We start from the raw sequence: 16,470 nt of genomic DNA, 5'->3' as shown, positions 1-16,470 counted from the left end.
GCTTTTGTTGTCTTTGCTTTTGGTGTTAAACCTGAAAAATCATCACCAAGACCAATGCCAAGGAGCTTCTTTCCTGTTTTACATTTTCAGGTCTTACATTCAAGTTTTTAATCCATTTTGAGCTGATGTCTATGTATAACGTAAAATAGGGGCCCAGCTTTATTCTTTTGTGTGTGGCACTTCAGTTTTCCCTGCACTATTTATTGAAGAGACTGTCCTTTCCCCTATTGTGTATTCTTACCTCCTTTGTCAAAAATTAATTGACCGTATATTCATGGGTTTATTTTTGAGCCTTCTATTCCGTTTATCTATGTGTCTATATTTTTGCCAATATCATACTCTTTTAAGTACTATATCTTTGAAATATCATTTGAAATCAGGAAGTGTGAAACCCCCAGCTTTTTCCTTCTTTCTAAAGATTGCTTGCCTATTTGGGGCCTTTTGTTGTTGCATACAAATTTTAGGATTGTTTGTTCTTTTTATGTGAAAAATGCCATTGGAATTTTGATAGGGATTGCATTGAATTTGTAGATTGCTTTGGGTAGTATAGACATTTAATATTAATTCTTTCAATCTATGAGCAAAGACCATCTTTCCATTTATTTGACCTCTTCAGTTTCTTTCATTAATGTCTTATAGTTTTCAGTGTACAGATCTTTCACCCCCTTGGTTACATTTTTTTCTAAGTATTCTATTCTTTTTGATGCAATTATAAAATAGATTTTCTTAATTTCTGTTTCTGATATTTCATTGTTGGTGTATAGAAATTCAATTGATTTTTGTCTATTGATTTTGTGTCTTGTAACTTTACTGAATTCATTTATTAGTTTTAAGAGCTTTTTAGTGGAATTTTTAGGGTTTTCTTTATATGCTATCATATCATCTGCAAATGAAGACAGTTTTACTTCTTCCTTTCCAGTTTGGTTACCAGTTATTTATTTTCCTGCTTAATTGCTCTGGCTAGGACTTCCAGTAAAATGTTGAATAAAAGTGGCCAGAGGCAGGGGTGGGGGATAGGGGAAATGGGTGAAGGTGGTCAAAAGATACAAAATTCAAGTTTTAAGTTCTGAGGATATAATGTATAGTATGCCAACTATAGTTAATAATACTGGATTGTATATTTTAAAGTTGTTAAGAGAGTAGATCTTAAAAGTTCTCATCACAAGAAAAAAAGGTAACTATGTGAGGTGATGGATGTTCACTAAACTTATTGTGGTAATCATGTGGCAACATTTACATATATCAAATCATTATGCTCTACACCTTAAACTAGTGCAGTGTTGTGTGTCAGTTATATCTCAGTAAAGCTAAGGAAAAAAGAAAAGAAAAGAGATAACTTGCAGAAAAAAAAAACCTCTAGAGGGATGAGAAAGCAGGAAAGGTAAGGGGGAGAAATTTCAGGTGGTTTCAGGCAAAGCTGTGCCCCCACAATGGTGACCCCAAATGCAAAGGTATAATTCCAGATACCTCTGTGGAAGGCTGCTCCAATAGCCCACAGGCAATCCTCCAGAGACCAGCAGGTATGAGACATTTAGCCACAGAATCTGGGCCGCAGGACCTGCTATCTATCAGTGACTACTATAGTGACTCAACTAATTAGCTCCTTAATACATGTCTGCTTAGTTAAGGAGAATAGAATAAAATTATAATTGCCATACCTCCAAAATCTTCTGAGTAAGTGCATTATGATTCTTTTGGTACCTTATAGAAGTTAGCACATAGTTATCCATGAAATGAGTGTTAAATATTTATAAATTGCTTAATTAATTCACAGAATGTGTAACATTTCATATGTTTTTTGTTTATATGCATGTTTAAATCCAATAGGCCAGAACCTGTTTTGTGGACAAAGGATGGCGGAGAATTACCAGATCCTGACCGAATGGTTGTGAGTGGTAGGGAGCTAAACATTCTTTTCCTCAACAAAACGGATAATGGTACATATCGATGTGAAGCCACAAATACCATTGGCCAAAGCAGTGCAGAGTATGTTCTCATTGTACATGGTGAGTACCTTTTGACATTATTATACATGCAAGAATGACCTGAAAAACTGCTTAAATTTATCAAAATCTTTAGAATAATAAACAAATTTAAATGGGTTTTCTTTTTCTTTCACAAGGACTTCTCATAAGTGTAAATATCTTCATGATCCACAATTAATATGTTTCAAGTCAAACTAATAAAATAAAATTACAGCCTATACTCGAAATAAAATTTATATTTGTGAAAGATTTTTTAATTATAAATATACTGTATAATATTTGGTGGTGAATAGTAAATCATATTAATGGTTTTCTTTACGTTTTATGCTTTAAATTATAAATCAGAATCATGAAAACAATATTTTCCCTGAGTTAATTTTGGTAGTATTATCATAAAAATATGCTTTATAATCACTATTACTAGTTTTACAAAGAGAGATAGCATGTAATCGAGATGTAGCAAAGACAGAGGTGTACAATACTATTGAAAACTGTACTAATTTCTTATGAACAATAATTTGAAACACCCACAGACATTTTTTTCTCCTCTGCAATAATCTCACAATTTGAGTAAATATAGGAAAATGGCAAAAAGACATGCCAATACCCAAGATTAAAAAGAATCTCTGTTTTTCCTAAACTCCAAAAGCCAGGACAAGTTGTTCATGAGGTAGCTTTAACATATTGTTAGACGAAGATGAACTTTTCTGAAATCGATAAATATCACAATGAACAAAATTAGTCAGGTTTCTTTATTACAAGACTTCTCAGAGTTTATTTATAGGGTACAATGTGAATCTCCAAGAGAAAAAAGCATTAGAGAATGTAAGATTTTTCTCATATAGTTCACCAAGAAAACTTTTTTTAAGACTAATGTTGTGTTCTACACAATATTACAGTATTTGAATGAGTACTGTGTAAAAATTACACAATGCTGTAATAAATCCAATGGATCTTAGAAATCCTGAAGGGAGTACATTTATTTGAAATCTTTCTCATGAACCTAAGTATAAAATAACTGTAAGAAGCATGGGTTAATTTTATACCTTTCCAAAAAGGAATTTGGGAGATAAAGTCTAATTCTTTGTAAAGGGATTTAATTTTAGGGGAAAAATAATCCCATTTGTGTTTTTTTCCAAGATGTTTACTTTTTTATGATACAGGCCAAAATTGGAGAAAGAATAATGTATTAAATCAATTTACAACTTTATTTTCAAATTGCCTTAGTGTCTACCATTTCTCAGTTCTTAATAACACTTTTGTTCTTGAAGGCAAACAAAGTCTTGCATTGAATAGACTTTCCACATATAAACATCTTGAAGATAACAGAGCTGAGAGAGTAATTTCTAGTATCTCATGAATTGTGCAAATTCCAGCTTTTGGGAAAGATCAGCCTAATCAAATTAGACTGATAAATTGGAATTAAATGTAGTAACCCCCTGTAGATAAACCCTACCAGGCTCACTGCCAGAGAGAATATAACAACCACTGAGTGTGTCAAGAAGATAAGTTAGATCCTTAGAGCAGGATCCAGGAGTAGCTTTCAGTTCGTGCTGACCTGGATGTTTAGGTCTTGCAGTCACGGAAATGAAGTCTGATTCACCCTCAACTTGATAAAGCGCTTGTCTCACCTAACAGTTTTGGAACCTGGGGCATGTTGCATAGTATGTCACATTGTGTTGAAAGCAATATGACATAAAAATATAGAGAATTAGAAGGGAAGTGACAGAAAAAATAATATACTTAGATGAAAAGTATGTTATTTGTTTTTTTAAAGTAATTCAAGTGGGGAAAATTCATATGTTTTCTCAGTGTTTGCAAGCTAGCCAACAGCATGATTTCCTAAATAGCCAAGCTACCTTTAGGTAGTTGGCAGTTGACATATTTCTAATAGATACTTTTCTGAGCACTTTGTAAGAAGTCATTTTTGGCTTTGCTTTTTGAACTACAATTCATCAAAAGCACCCCATAGATTAATGCTATTCATGCTACTAGATAAATTGCTGTGAAGTTCAACAGTGGTTTACCTAGGATTATTGACACAAGTAATGAGAGGCTCGATGAAACAGTGAAACCATATTACACTGTGTTTAAAAAGGGCTCCAATTGGGCTCATTACAAAATAAAGGGTTTTTTTTTCCTCCTTTGCGCACAGGGTATAATGTTTCATTAGTCACTGGTTGTATAAATATAAAAAGCTACTCTCTTCTGTTAATGGTTTGGCTGTTTCAAAACCCAACTAAATGGTGAAATTTGAGTGGTATTTCAATCTATAATGAATGCTGTATGCATTTCGGAATGAAGTGATAAGTGATCATTTGTGAGAACTTTACACTTTTATCTTTTACACCAAGTATGATTTTACATTAGCTGTGATAATTTAATATAGCTCTAGCACAGAAGGGCCTTTCATGAGCTGAGACTGTCTCTGATTCTACCACAGTTACCTAGGTTCTATTGATTCTTAACTTGATGGAGGTCAGATCACTTTGCTGTGAAATCATCTGCTATCTAGGTACCATCCTAATGGTTAGATTTTATTCTTTGGGTGTCAGTGGAAGTGCATTATTTAAATGTTTTCACATTTAATTGTTAACAGCACTGACTTTGTATGTCATGGACACTGGAGTGTTCCCCTCCACCCTAACCCCCATGATACCTTTGCAAATTTAAACAGTACAATTTCAGATGGTAATTTGAAACTGCCAGTCTGGTTCTCACTCTCAATGAAAGGCCTAACAAAATTCAGTACATGTATACAAATATATGTAAGATAAAACATTACACTTTTGGGGCTTCCCTGATGATGCAGTGGTTGAGAGTCCGCTTGCCGATGCAAGGGACACAGGTTCGTGTCCCGGTCTGGGAAGATCCCACATGCCGCGGAGCAGCTGGGCCCGTGAGCCATGGCTGCTGAACCTGCGCGTCCGCAGCCTGTGCTCCACAACAGTGAGCGGCCCGCGTATCGCAAAAAAAATAAAAAAATAAAAATTACACTTTAGAAACGTTTGCACTGTAGAGATTCCATTAGGAAAAAAGGTACCATTTTTTCATTAACAAGCTAAGCAATGGAAAAATTAATCTGTTAAATTAGTAGCCATAGTGATACTATTAATTCCTGTGAGCACAGTAGTTTTTTGTTTTTTACTTCTGTATAAAAAATATTGAAGTTACTCTCATGTTATTATTGTTATCATGCTATTTATTTCTTTTGAATGGCTAATTACTTCCATATTAATGGTCTTGAAATATGCTGTTCCATTGCTGTTTTTACTATTTGGAGAACTCAGATCAAAGGAGATATTCATTCATTCACCAAATAAGTATTTAGCATTTATTCACTGAGTGCAAATGCACTATAGGAGCAAAGGTGAATATCACTCAAGAAGCTTAGAGTTAAACATGAATGATAAGCATTCAAGTAAGTATAGTACAAAAATCAAAGAGTTATAGGTGTATGGATATACAATGATGTAGATATTCATAGTTTGTGACAACATGGTCCAATTGTCTGGAATTACAAAAAAATAGTAACACAATACTCCTGGATTATTTATAAACAAATGGCATACATCATAAATAGAAGTACCCACCAGTGCCAGGAACATAGATAAATAATAAATCAGAGTATTATTATTATACTATTACTAGTAGTCTTATGATACCTTAAAGCAATCTCAGTCCAGTGCTCTGGTACATAATTTACCCAAAGGTTGTGTACAATTTACTGCCCATGGTCTTCCCTGAATGGTACCCAGAGCATAAATTAAGTTATCCCTATTGAAGAATGAGAAAATTCTATATTCTTGTTAACCAAGCAATAGAGAAGATCATTAAAAATCAACACTACAGCAAATTAGTAATATAGAGTGAGCAGGATAAAAGTAATAATCACCCTTGTTTCTCTGATGCAACATCAAGTTGAGAAAGTTTAGGTAAAATATCCTCTCCTCAAAGAAATGCTACCCAGATCTCCATCTTTTAGTATAGAAATCATAGAAGATACCTATTCATTACACAAGGAATGGCTGCAGAGAACTGAGAATGACCTGAGACTAATCTTATTTTGTGGTTGGGGATGATTCAAGTCCTTATATTTATTTGTCATCCACTTATTTAAAAAGTATTTTTTTGGAAGTGTCAGAACTTTATAGTACCTGGGAAATTTTGAAAGAATATCTATGAAGAGTGGAAAACATAAATTACCACTTCCCCCCAAATCCTATACTTCTTCCTCCTCAACTATCCCAATGCCTTTGACCTCCCTTCACTCTCATGCTAGAGAAAGGCATAACCACGCCTCAGAATACATATGGAAGATGGACAGTGGTGCTGGAACTCTTTTACTATCATCTGCCCTCCCCAGAATTCGGGAAGAAATACAGTAATACAAGTAGAAAAAATGAGTAACTTATTTCTTCTTCTGCCAGTAGCTGTACTAACTATGGCAGGTCCACACTGTAGAGAGGAGTAAGGGGGAGTCCAGTGTGAGCTTCAGTGGAGAGGACACTCCACTTAGGACCCATCTCAGGGCTGTCTCACACAGTCATGGCAGAGTTGAGATGCACTATTCCAGAACTTTGTTCATGATACTCACCATCTCTCTTCAAATTTACTTTTCATATTACCATAGTAACCCTTATATGAAATTTAAAATTATCTTACCACTACTTTTATTCCATTACTTCACTGTTTTTGACTTACAGAAATAAGCTTTTATAACAATTCATTACTTCTTCATTATCTTAACTCTTGCTATTCTCATTTTGAATAAAATTATCCACTATGCACCTTTCCATATTTTTACTTTTCTTTATATGTACATATTTAGCTTTTTCTAGCAAATTTCATATGTAGGACCATATAAAAACAAGTAAAATTTTTCATAACTAGTATTATTATTATAGTAGAAAGTGAAATAGTATAAAAAGCTTGTTTATGTAATGCCAATCAGTTTACTGACAGTTGCTGACTTTGTATTCCTAAAATATCACTTGACAGTTATGGTTTGTGTTATATATTTATTCATGTATCTATTGAAATGAATACTGATGAAAAATGTGATATTGCTTTTTGTTTGTTTGCTTGTTTCCAGGATAATTTACCTCAAAAATAACACATACATAGAATAAGATCCATCACATTTTATTGTTAGCTAGTAAGAACATTTATAAAAATAGTGTTTCAGGTTTTTAATTTTTATAGTAAGAGAATATTACTGCTAGAAATATCTATGTGTTTTCGTTTAGTGAAAGGTATCAAACTATTAAATATGCCTTTCCAGCTTTAAAAAAAATTGATACAACTGCTACTTTCATTTCACTTTACCTTTATTGTTTAATAATAAATGTCAAAATTACACAGAGGCAGAATGTTGTACACCAAGATATTACAAATTCCTGCATCAAACCAAGCTTCCAAACTTTGTTGTTCATTTAGATACCCGTCTCTTTCAGAGACTACAGGTAAATGCAGGTTCACTTCCCATCCCACGTGCTGATTCTTCCTTTCAGTCAATTTGTTTACCATGGGAGAGAGGGAAATTGAGTCATGGAGGGTAGCCTTTCTTTCACTTTAACACACATTTCCAAACCATCTGTTATCTCCTTCAAATACTTAACTAAGGTACAAGGTATAAATTCAATTGCTTTAGGGTTTTAGTTCCTGATCCTAAATTTAGCAAAATAAATAATACATATATAGATGCATGCCATACTAATTATGAAACAGATTAGGAATATCATAAAGTAATATCCTAAATTTGTGTTTAAATTTGTCTTACTCTAGAACTAAGCAAATGTGATTATAATACATACTTTCCTAGTCTTAAGGTATATATTTTATATATTCCTTCTATGATTATCAATGATTTGAAAGCTAATGAGAACTCTCATTAATTAAAATTAAGAGTGTACTTCTGTGCTTCATAGTAAATATGTAGCTAGACTAAAAAGTTGGCAGTCACACTTACATTTACTGTTATAATTATCCAGCAACAAAACATTTAGAAACATTGAGAGTCTACATGTTTTTTTTTGCTTAGCTGTGCTGTTAGGAAAGGTAATACAGATCAAAATGGAAATAAGAGAGTGAATCTTTGAGCTCAGATGAGTGGGTGGGGAGCAGGAAAGAGAAGACTGGATTAATGGACAGATGTACAGCCAGCCTAGCAAACATTTGAAAGGGATTCAGCTAAAATCTGTTTCCTCACATGGAGACAGACCTACCCGTTGGTAAATTGATTCTGTGAGCTCATAATGAGCATTTTTCCTTTGGAGATGCTTTCTTTAGAAGCATAGATGGAAAAATATACGGTGTAGGAAGAAAAGGATAGAAAAGACATCCATGTGGAACAACAAAGAGTGCACTGATGGAAGAAACCTATGGCTGCTGCTCTCATCTCCAGTTGAGAGTTTCCAGACAATAAACTAGCTGGATGAGTCTTAAAACAGTACCTTCTTTAATTGCTGAGATAAAACATAGCATCTCTGGACATGAATAAGCAGGGAGAGCTGTGATGCCTGTGGGAAAGGAGTACCTCTGACTGGATGAATATGCTGTTGAACTCTGCAGAGAGAAGTGAAATGGGATCACGTAGTGGAGACAGGGGCACTGCTTTCATTATAAAGCATTTTGAAAAGTGGATATGTACAGGCTTACTCAACACGGAGTTGAGGCTAAATTTCATCTCTTTAAGATGAGCCTGAAGTGGATAAAGTTTCACCTTTCAAGGTAAAAATTCATTGAGATACCACTCTGAAGTAAATGTTTCTGTGGTACCTAGATGGATCACTGACTAAAGTGTCCACGCGGAAAACCCTCATTCCTGTCTGAAGGGAAGAAAGACTCCACCACCCAACAAATCCAACATTTAAAATGTTTTCCCTTGCACTCTTTATATATGATCTTTTCTGTCAATTTCAGAACAGAAGGGTTATACCCATGGCACTTAGTCTTTCTAGATTTTTTTTTATGTGCAAAAAAGGCTAGATTATAGCTTTATAAAATGTATAGAGCTCTTCTCCCCAAGTATATATGCATTAATTCATTAGAGAAATTCAATCAATATTCAATCACCCATGGGGGGAAATTGTTGGCATTCCTTTTGAGAAACAATGGCATGCCTAACTAGAAGAAGATTTTACATAAAATCTGCTTTGTAGCTTCTTACAAAAATGTAGTTTTCACAAACATTGTAACAACATATAACATACTTGTTCCAGAATCTAAGAATTATCCTTGAATCCTCTCTGCCCTTCTTTCCAATTCATCAGCAAGTTCTGCTGGCGCTGTTTCCAAACCATTCTCCCAGTCACATATGACTTTATTTTAATTCTCTGCAGGGCATTTATCATTATTTGGTATTTTAGTTGTATATTTGATTGTAGATATGTACATGTATATGTGTATTATACACGTGTACATATATTGTATATGTATGCATTTATGTGCATATGTTATATGCACAAAGCAGAAATCTTATCTTGGAGCAGTGCCTTCTAAATAGCAGGCAATCAAAAATATTTCTTTAATTAAATTTATTTATCTCTCTGTTTCTCTCTTTCAACAGAAGAAACCTTAATAAAATAATACACATATGTATGTATAGATACATATATACATACATAAATATGCACAAACCCATATTCACATACATACACATATATACCTAAGTGTATATGCGTGTATGTGTGTGTATACACTGCCCTAACTTCTGAACCAAATCAGGGTAATGATATTCATTCCTTGGTCACCAAAATCAAGACCTTTAACTTTCATCCAATATTGGGAAAATAAGTGAGATGTATTTACTTGGCAATCCATATGTAAATGCCACCTTATGGATTTAAGCAGTGCACAGTATGAATAACTGTGTATAGAAGAATTCACATCTCCAATAGAAATCTTTGAAATTAGAAGAGTTTTGCAATTGACTTCACATGTCTGTTTATCTTTTCACAAAATTCTATGACGATAGCTAACTTAAAACTGGATTTGTTTTTTTGGAAATCTATATCCTTTCCCTTTTTTTAAAATATATCATCTTTTATAAAGATAACATTTATCTTTAAATGTAAACAGATGTAAAACTTCTTTGATGCATGGCCTGAAAATCCACATCACAATGATATTACTACTAGTAATATTTTACTATTCCAGGAAATGTTTTCTTGAGTATCTGCTGTATATAAAGTGCTAGGCCAGGCACTGTAGATCCTATAATAAATAAGTAAACACTCTCAATTATGCCTGGACTTCTTAGTAAAAATAAACCAGTGAGGTGTTTTCACTCATATGTTTTACCATGATGCAATTTCACAGATGTTTCAAGGTCCCCTCATTAATTGTAATATTTCAGGAGACATAGCCAGGAGAATATGAAATTCCACGATTAGAAATATATTACTTTGGTAAAATGTTCACTTCTTTATTGAGCCTATATTTTAAATATAAATAATTTGGGGAAGGTTATCAATCTGTGTCACCAAATTCCATGTGGGAATTAGTTTATTAAATAAGCTTTTTTAAGGTTAAGAAAGACCCTGCTTTTGCATGAGAACTCTGAATTCTAGGGCTACAGGTGATAGGAGGGCATATTAAAAGTGGAGCTCAATAGGCATTTCTTCACAATTCTGCTTAACATTATTCTTAGTGTTTATTAGGGATTATCTGTTGTGGATACATCCAAGAGACTCTATTTATTAATATGCTTACACAAAAAGTATTTACACACACACACACAAAAAAGTATTTACAAATAGCCCTTGTTGATTTTAAGTTACAGGATAGCAAGTTTATAATAACATTTTTGAAACACTCCCAAGTTCTCCTTTAATTTTCATTTAAATAAGCTTTTATATTGCAATATTAAATATTCTATTTGAATGCATTTTACTACCTTTAAAAATCGATCAGACAACAAACATATATGTGAAAATTAGAATTCACTAGAATTAGTGCTGTGTAATAACTTCCAATTTAATGAAAGCATTTTTTAACTTATACAAATTGGTAACATAGTACAGTAGCACAGTTTAGTTAAGACCTTAAGGATATTTAGTTCAGGATTCCAGAACCCATTGTTACTCTTTTATGGAATTTGTGTATTAAATAAGAAGAGGAATAATTTATGAATAAATGACCAGGTCTAAACTCTGTTTTTTTAGATGAAGAAGCATAGATTCAGAGGGATTAAATTATAGGCAAAATGTCTCTCAGTTATTTTATCACAGAACCTAAATGAAAAATCAAAATATCTGGATTTTTCAATCAGTAATTTTCTACTATATCATACTTCCCCTTGTGTATATTTATATTTGGTTTAAGTTTCTCTTCTAATGGGTGACAGTACTGTTCTCTCAGAGGAAACTGACATCCTCACAGAACTTAAAGTGTTTGATCAAATCATCTGATTTACTTTTTGGTAAAGCACTTTTAGGAAAGAACTCCTAGTATGGAAGTAGGTGGAGCTAAATGGTATGGAATCATTCACTTCAAAGGCATTTTTTTCCCACTTTAAATTTCACTTTCCTTTGTCAGTTTGGAATGTAAAAGAGTATTTTAAAAGAAAAAAAAAATGCATACTTTTTTTCAAATGACCAACTGATTTTATTCATCAACTTTTCTTGTAATTACGTGTGACTTTGGGTTACCACCTACAGTTTAAAATTGCAGTACTTTTTATTTTTCATTTTTCAAGAACAGCTTTTTTTTATTGTATGAGGATTCCATTTAGTATGTGAAGCCAGTTGAAGCTATCAGAGGAATAAATATGGATGCATTCAAATATAATTTTTAAAAGGGCTCCTTTTTATGAAGCAGATGAGGTTACCATACAGTTCTGGAAGAATAGGCATGCTCTGGCTAGTTGAGGCCTTGTCAACCTGGTGGCTGTCATTTAAGTAAGAGCCTTGGTACTGTTATCCATTCTTATGCTATAACCCAAATAGGCTGCTACATGTAGCTGAATATAATGGGAACAGATAAATGTCCTTCTCTGCACAGGCAAAAAAGCAAATACAGTAAACTTTTCCTCTTACAATTGCTTCCAATGGCAGTGCACTTATCAGTAAAGTTAAGGATGCCTGTTATTTTTAAAATTAGGATATGCGAATAACTTCTTTCAAAAAGACACTTCTTACCTTAATACTTCTAGTATACATCGAGTTCTGACTAATAATATTCCACTAATAATCTTCTACATCTCCACTAATAATCCTTGGTTTGAATTCGCTCTTGATTATCCTGGGACCACCCAGGGGAGTTAGTGACATAAAGCAGAAAGGAAGTAGACATATGGAGTCCAAACTAAATGGTAGCAGTTTTTCCCCCGATTGAACACTAGTCCTTAGAGAGAAACAAGCAGTTTGGGCTTCTGGGACTCTTTAGACTTAATTTTGCTCTGAAAATCCATTCTGAATGGGCCAGAATGCAATTTTTAAAAAGAGAAACTGCCACAAACCAAAAGAGGTTGACAAGTTAGAAATTATTGTACACTGAATTTGTAGAGAACAGAACATACCTTTAACCTGAAAAGCTCGTTACTGGAAAAAAGGTGCTGTACCACTCTTCAGTTTATTGTATACAGTGCTTGTTGGAACTGATTTCATTTTGACAAGGTTATACAGGATCTGTTGTGCTCTAATAAGCTCCAATAACAAAATGTGGTTGCATTTTTCGAATTCCTTCATTAGGATGTGAAAAAAAGGGCCCCTTTTCTATTATTTTGAATTGGATATTGTGATTTAGAGCTCTAACACTTTTAAAAACATTGAAAGACTGCATTTGGAATATAAGATTCTTCAGTATGCTGCATTTTAGTTTTCTAAATTATTTTTTAGACTTGAAGACTCTTAGCAGGAATTCCTAAAAATTACCTCATGAATGGTAAAAGGAGGAGAGAGGACAGTCTTTTACAGAGATTAACCATGTGTAAGGCTCAATTACTGTTTCACTTTATTAAAAGTGATACCATTTCCTATCTATTGACAACATTGCTATTACCACCAAAAGATGCATTATTTATAAAGCACCAGTCAAATTCAAAGCATAGAGCTAGGTACCCGAAGGAAGCACAGAAATATACCATGGAGTTGACGTCTAATTCTTCTGTTAGCTTATCATCTTATTGGTTCATGAAAAAAAAAACAAAAGAAAACACTAGTAATCATTAAGTGCCAAATGAAAGTGATAGCCTCCCGGTTTTCAACCACTGATTTCATGAAGAGCTCTGATATGTATTCTGTTTATGGTGAACTTTATTATTAATAAAAGTTAGAATAGTTGAGTGTATTAATTGATTATGTTAATTAGAGACAATTTTTAAATGTCACCATAGTGCTACACATGTATTTTGATAAGTAGGGAAGGAGAGAGAGAGCTATGTAGCTAGTGAGAGACACATAACCCTGGGTGTGTTCATAGTAGTGTGTCATGAATGTAAACATCTTTGTCATGGCAGCGGGGTATAGATAACAAAATGAGGGAAGCAGAGGTAAACTCGGAAAACACAAAAAGTATTCAGAGAAGGGAAATCAGTTGGGTTTTATGTGGTCAAGGAATTCTTCACAGAGCAGGTAGGAATCAGGCTGAAACTTGAGAGTGGTGTTTCACTAGGTACATCAAGAAAAGAGAGACTATTCTAAGATGAGATTGGGTGATACTGAGGGATTGGGTCAGAGTAAATTTGTCCCAAGTCAAAATTATATTTTTAAAAACAAAGACAAGTTGATTTATAAAGATTGAGCTTACAGTTTATTGGAAAGATAGGTACATAAACATACATCTCATGGTCATATAATGTATAATAAACATGTGTAGAGGTGTGTGCAAAGTGCTTGAAAGCACACTGAGGGAAGGTATTAACTCTACAGAATTGGGGGATGCTTTACAAATGAGATCATATTTAAACTGGACTTGAAAGATAGACACGAAAGGGAAAACTAATGTTGTGAAACAGGATGTGGCTCTGAGAACATGGTAGCAAAGAGAACAGAAGGAGCTGAGTCTAGAACTTGGGGAAAGCACTGTGTCAGGGAAGATGTCTTGTGCTCCAGGCTTTGCTTTTCTGTTTATGTTAACTTGGTACTATAAGAAATAAAGAAAAGAAGCCAGGCATATATATGTTCTGAAGACCTCTAGCCCCTGTTGTTCCAGAAATCTTAACATTGAGGTATCTGAAGACAATGGTGGGTGCAGTTTGGAGTTCACATCAGAGTCATGTAGGTTAAGCAGGAGACATGGTGGACTGATGACTTTATCATAGCAAAATTTAGCCATGGTCTCCGGACACAAAGATTTTAGTTTCCTGATTCAACAGCTTTGTTGTGTGAGCTAAAATTGTGTTTCCGCAAGTGAATAGGTTCTTACAGAAGTAACGCACAGTATTTACACTGCATTTATTTGTAACCCAACGTTCACTCACATGAGTAACTTTTGCAGCCTACTTAGACTTTGTCTGCACTAATATGCAATTGTGCAATTGACTAGATTTGGGGTTCTGTCTGATATTATTGAAGTACTCCTGAATTTTCCTTTTATGTCAGAACAGCACTTTATATATGTTACAAACAAAATGAAAACTGTAATTTATTTTAATTCACATCTTATGTGTAGGTAAAACTATAAGCGAATATTTTCATGCCTGGGACGTTTATTTTTCTCAGTTTCCTATCAATAAAAATGCTCAAATTTTTCCTTTAAAGGACATCCCTGATTTTACTATGGTTACTATAGTTTTCACTAAAACTATAAAGTTTTAGATAGTGAGTCATAGACCGCTATGAATTAATTTTAATATCTTACTTAAATCATGAAGCTATTTTAGCAAGATTTATCCATTTTAGTATATAGTAAATAAGTAGTTCCCTAAGATTTAATGTGCTAGGCAAAGATTTTAAACACATAATCACAATTTCAGAGAATCTGGTGTTACACATTGTATATATTGTGATAAAAATTTTTAACAACTTGAAAATATTTTTATATCATATTCAAACAAATTTATTATTAACTAGAATATGCTTTTATTTCTGATTTTGAAGAACTTTATTGAAATTTCTCTTGTTTGGATTTAAATTATATCTGAATAATTTATCTGTATTTGCTAATTTATCTGATCAGATCTAAACTAAAATTGAAAAATAAAATCTAGTTATTTTCCCTTTGTGCGCTCCTCAAGATACCTTTTTTTATGCACTAGATATTTTATCAATTACTAACTTCATTATTTATACTTTAACATCTAGAAAATATATAATACAGTAAATTTCTTTTGTAAATTGTAAATGATGAACTTCTTATTTTAACCATTTTTTTTTCCAGGCAAATTCAACAGTATTTGATTAAATTAACATGCTCTCCAAGGAAAATGACAGTAAAAATTTGAGCCCATCTTTGTATTGTAGAAAACAGAGATGAAATATCATGTAGTTAATTGACTGACCTGTCTGTTAGACAGTTATCATTCCTGAATTTTAATATTCATAAATTGCATACCATTAATTTTTCTATTTTTTATTTATAGTTATCTTAGTGTCCATTTAAATCATAGGATGTAAACATGTAAGACATATATTAAAATCTTCTAAATTTAAGTCATATTCAGCAAATTACTTATAATATTAATATGATTGCAGATTATGTGGCTTTATAAACAGAATTAGTAAATTAATGTTGAACCAGGAGTAACTTACTTTTATTATGTATGTGCACATGTTTGTAATTCTTCTGCATATGAATCAATGTATTTTTATTCTTTGGAGACACAAAAATGGATGTGTCTTGGGGACAAAATGACCTGCATTTTCTATCCTGTACTATGTTTGATTGAGTATACTTTGTAGTAACAACATAGTGGTTTTAAAAAGGTACAGAATTCTAGATACCTTAAAACTAAGGCAAATTATTATTACTCATGTTTTCAATTTCGTATTTCCTTATGAAAATGTAGCTTCATTCTCATAATCAATGTTTAAATAAAAGGCAAAAGGGAATGCATCAAACCAGGACCTTTAAAATAATTGCTGAATGTTTCCAAATTTTGCCACTCATTTGTAGGATAAAAACTAGAGAGTTGGGTATTTGGACTTAGGAAGACAGCTCAGAATTTTATTAATTTCTGCCTTGACAAGAGTTACAATCAGGGCTTCCCTGGGGGCGCAGTGGTTGAGAGTCCGCCTGCCGATGCAGGGGACACGGGTTCGTGTCCCGGTCCGGGAAGATCCCACATGCCGCGGAGCGGCTGGGCCCATGAGCCATGGCCGCTGAGCCTGCGCGTCTGGAGCCTGTGCTCCGCAACGGGAGAGGCCACAACAGTGAGAGGCCGCGTATGGCAAAAAAAAAAAAAAAGAAGAGTTACAATCATACAGATAAAATAAATGATCTTGAGATGGGAGTGTTAGAGAAATTTCTCTTTGCATTATACTTAGGTTTAAGAAAATTTTCTCTATAATATAACATATTTATACATATGTGTGTAATTTTC

The 16,470-nt window shown here is 33.4% G+C and overlaps 1 protein-coding gene across 4 annotated transcripts in view; it reads left to right on the top strand.

The window, feature by feature from the left end:
• The window catches only part of CADM2 (cell adhesion molecule 2), a 1,069,757-nt gene that overhangs the window by 982,179 nt on the left and 71,108 nt on the right, over window positions 1-16,470 (top strand). For all 4 annotated transcript variants that reach the window (XM_067739196.1, XM_067739197.1, XM_067739195.1 and 1 more), the window contains one exon: window positions 1,828-2,006. In XM_067739196.1, coding sequence (XP_067595297.1) covers window positions 1,828-2,006 — 179 coding nt within the window. The remainder of the gene's footprint in view (window positions 1-1,827; window positions 2,007-16,470) is intronic.

This window comes from Pseudorca crassidens, chromosome 5, assembly GCF_039906515.1.
Source record: "Pseudorca crassidens isolate mPseCra1 chromosome 5, mPseCra1.hap1, whole genome shotgun sequence".
NCBI classification, from domain to species: domain Eukaryota; kingdom Metazoa; phylum Chordata; class Mammalia; order Artiodactyla; family Delphinidae; genus Pseudorca; species Pseudorca crassidens.
Note: the sequence above shows the minus strand (reverse complement) of the source record. Positions and strands in the feature narration are given on the sequence as shown.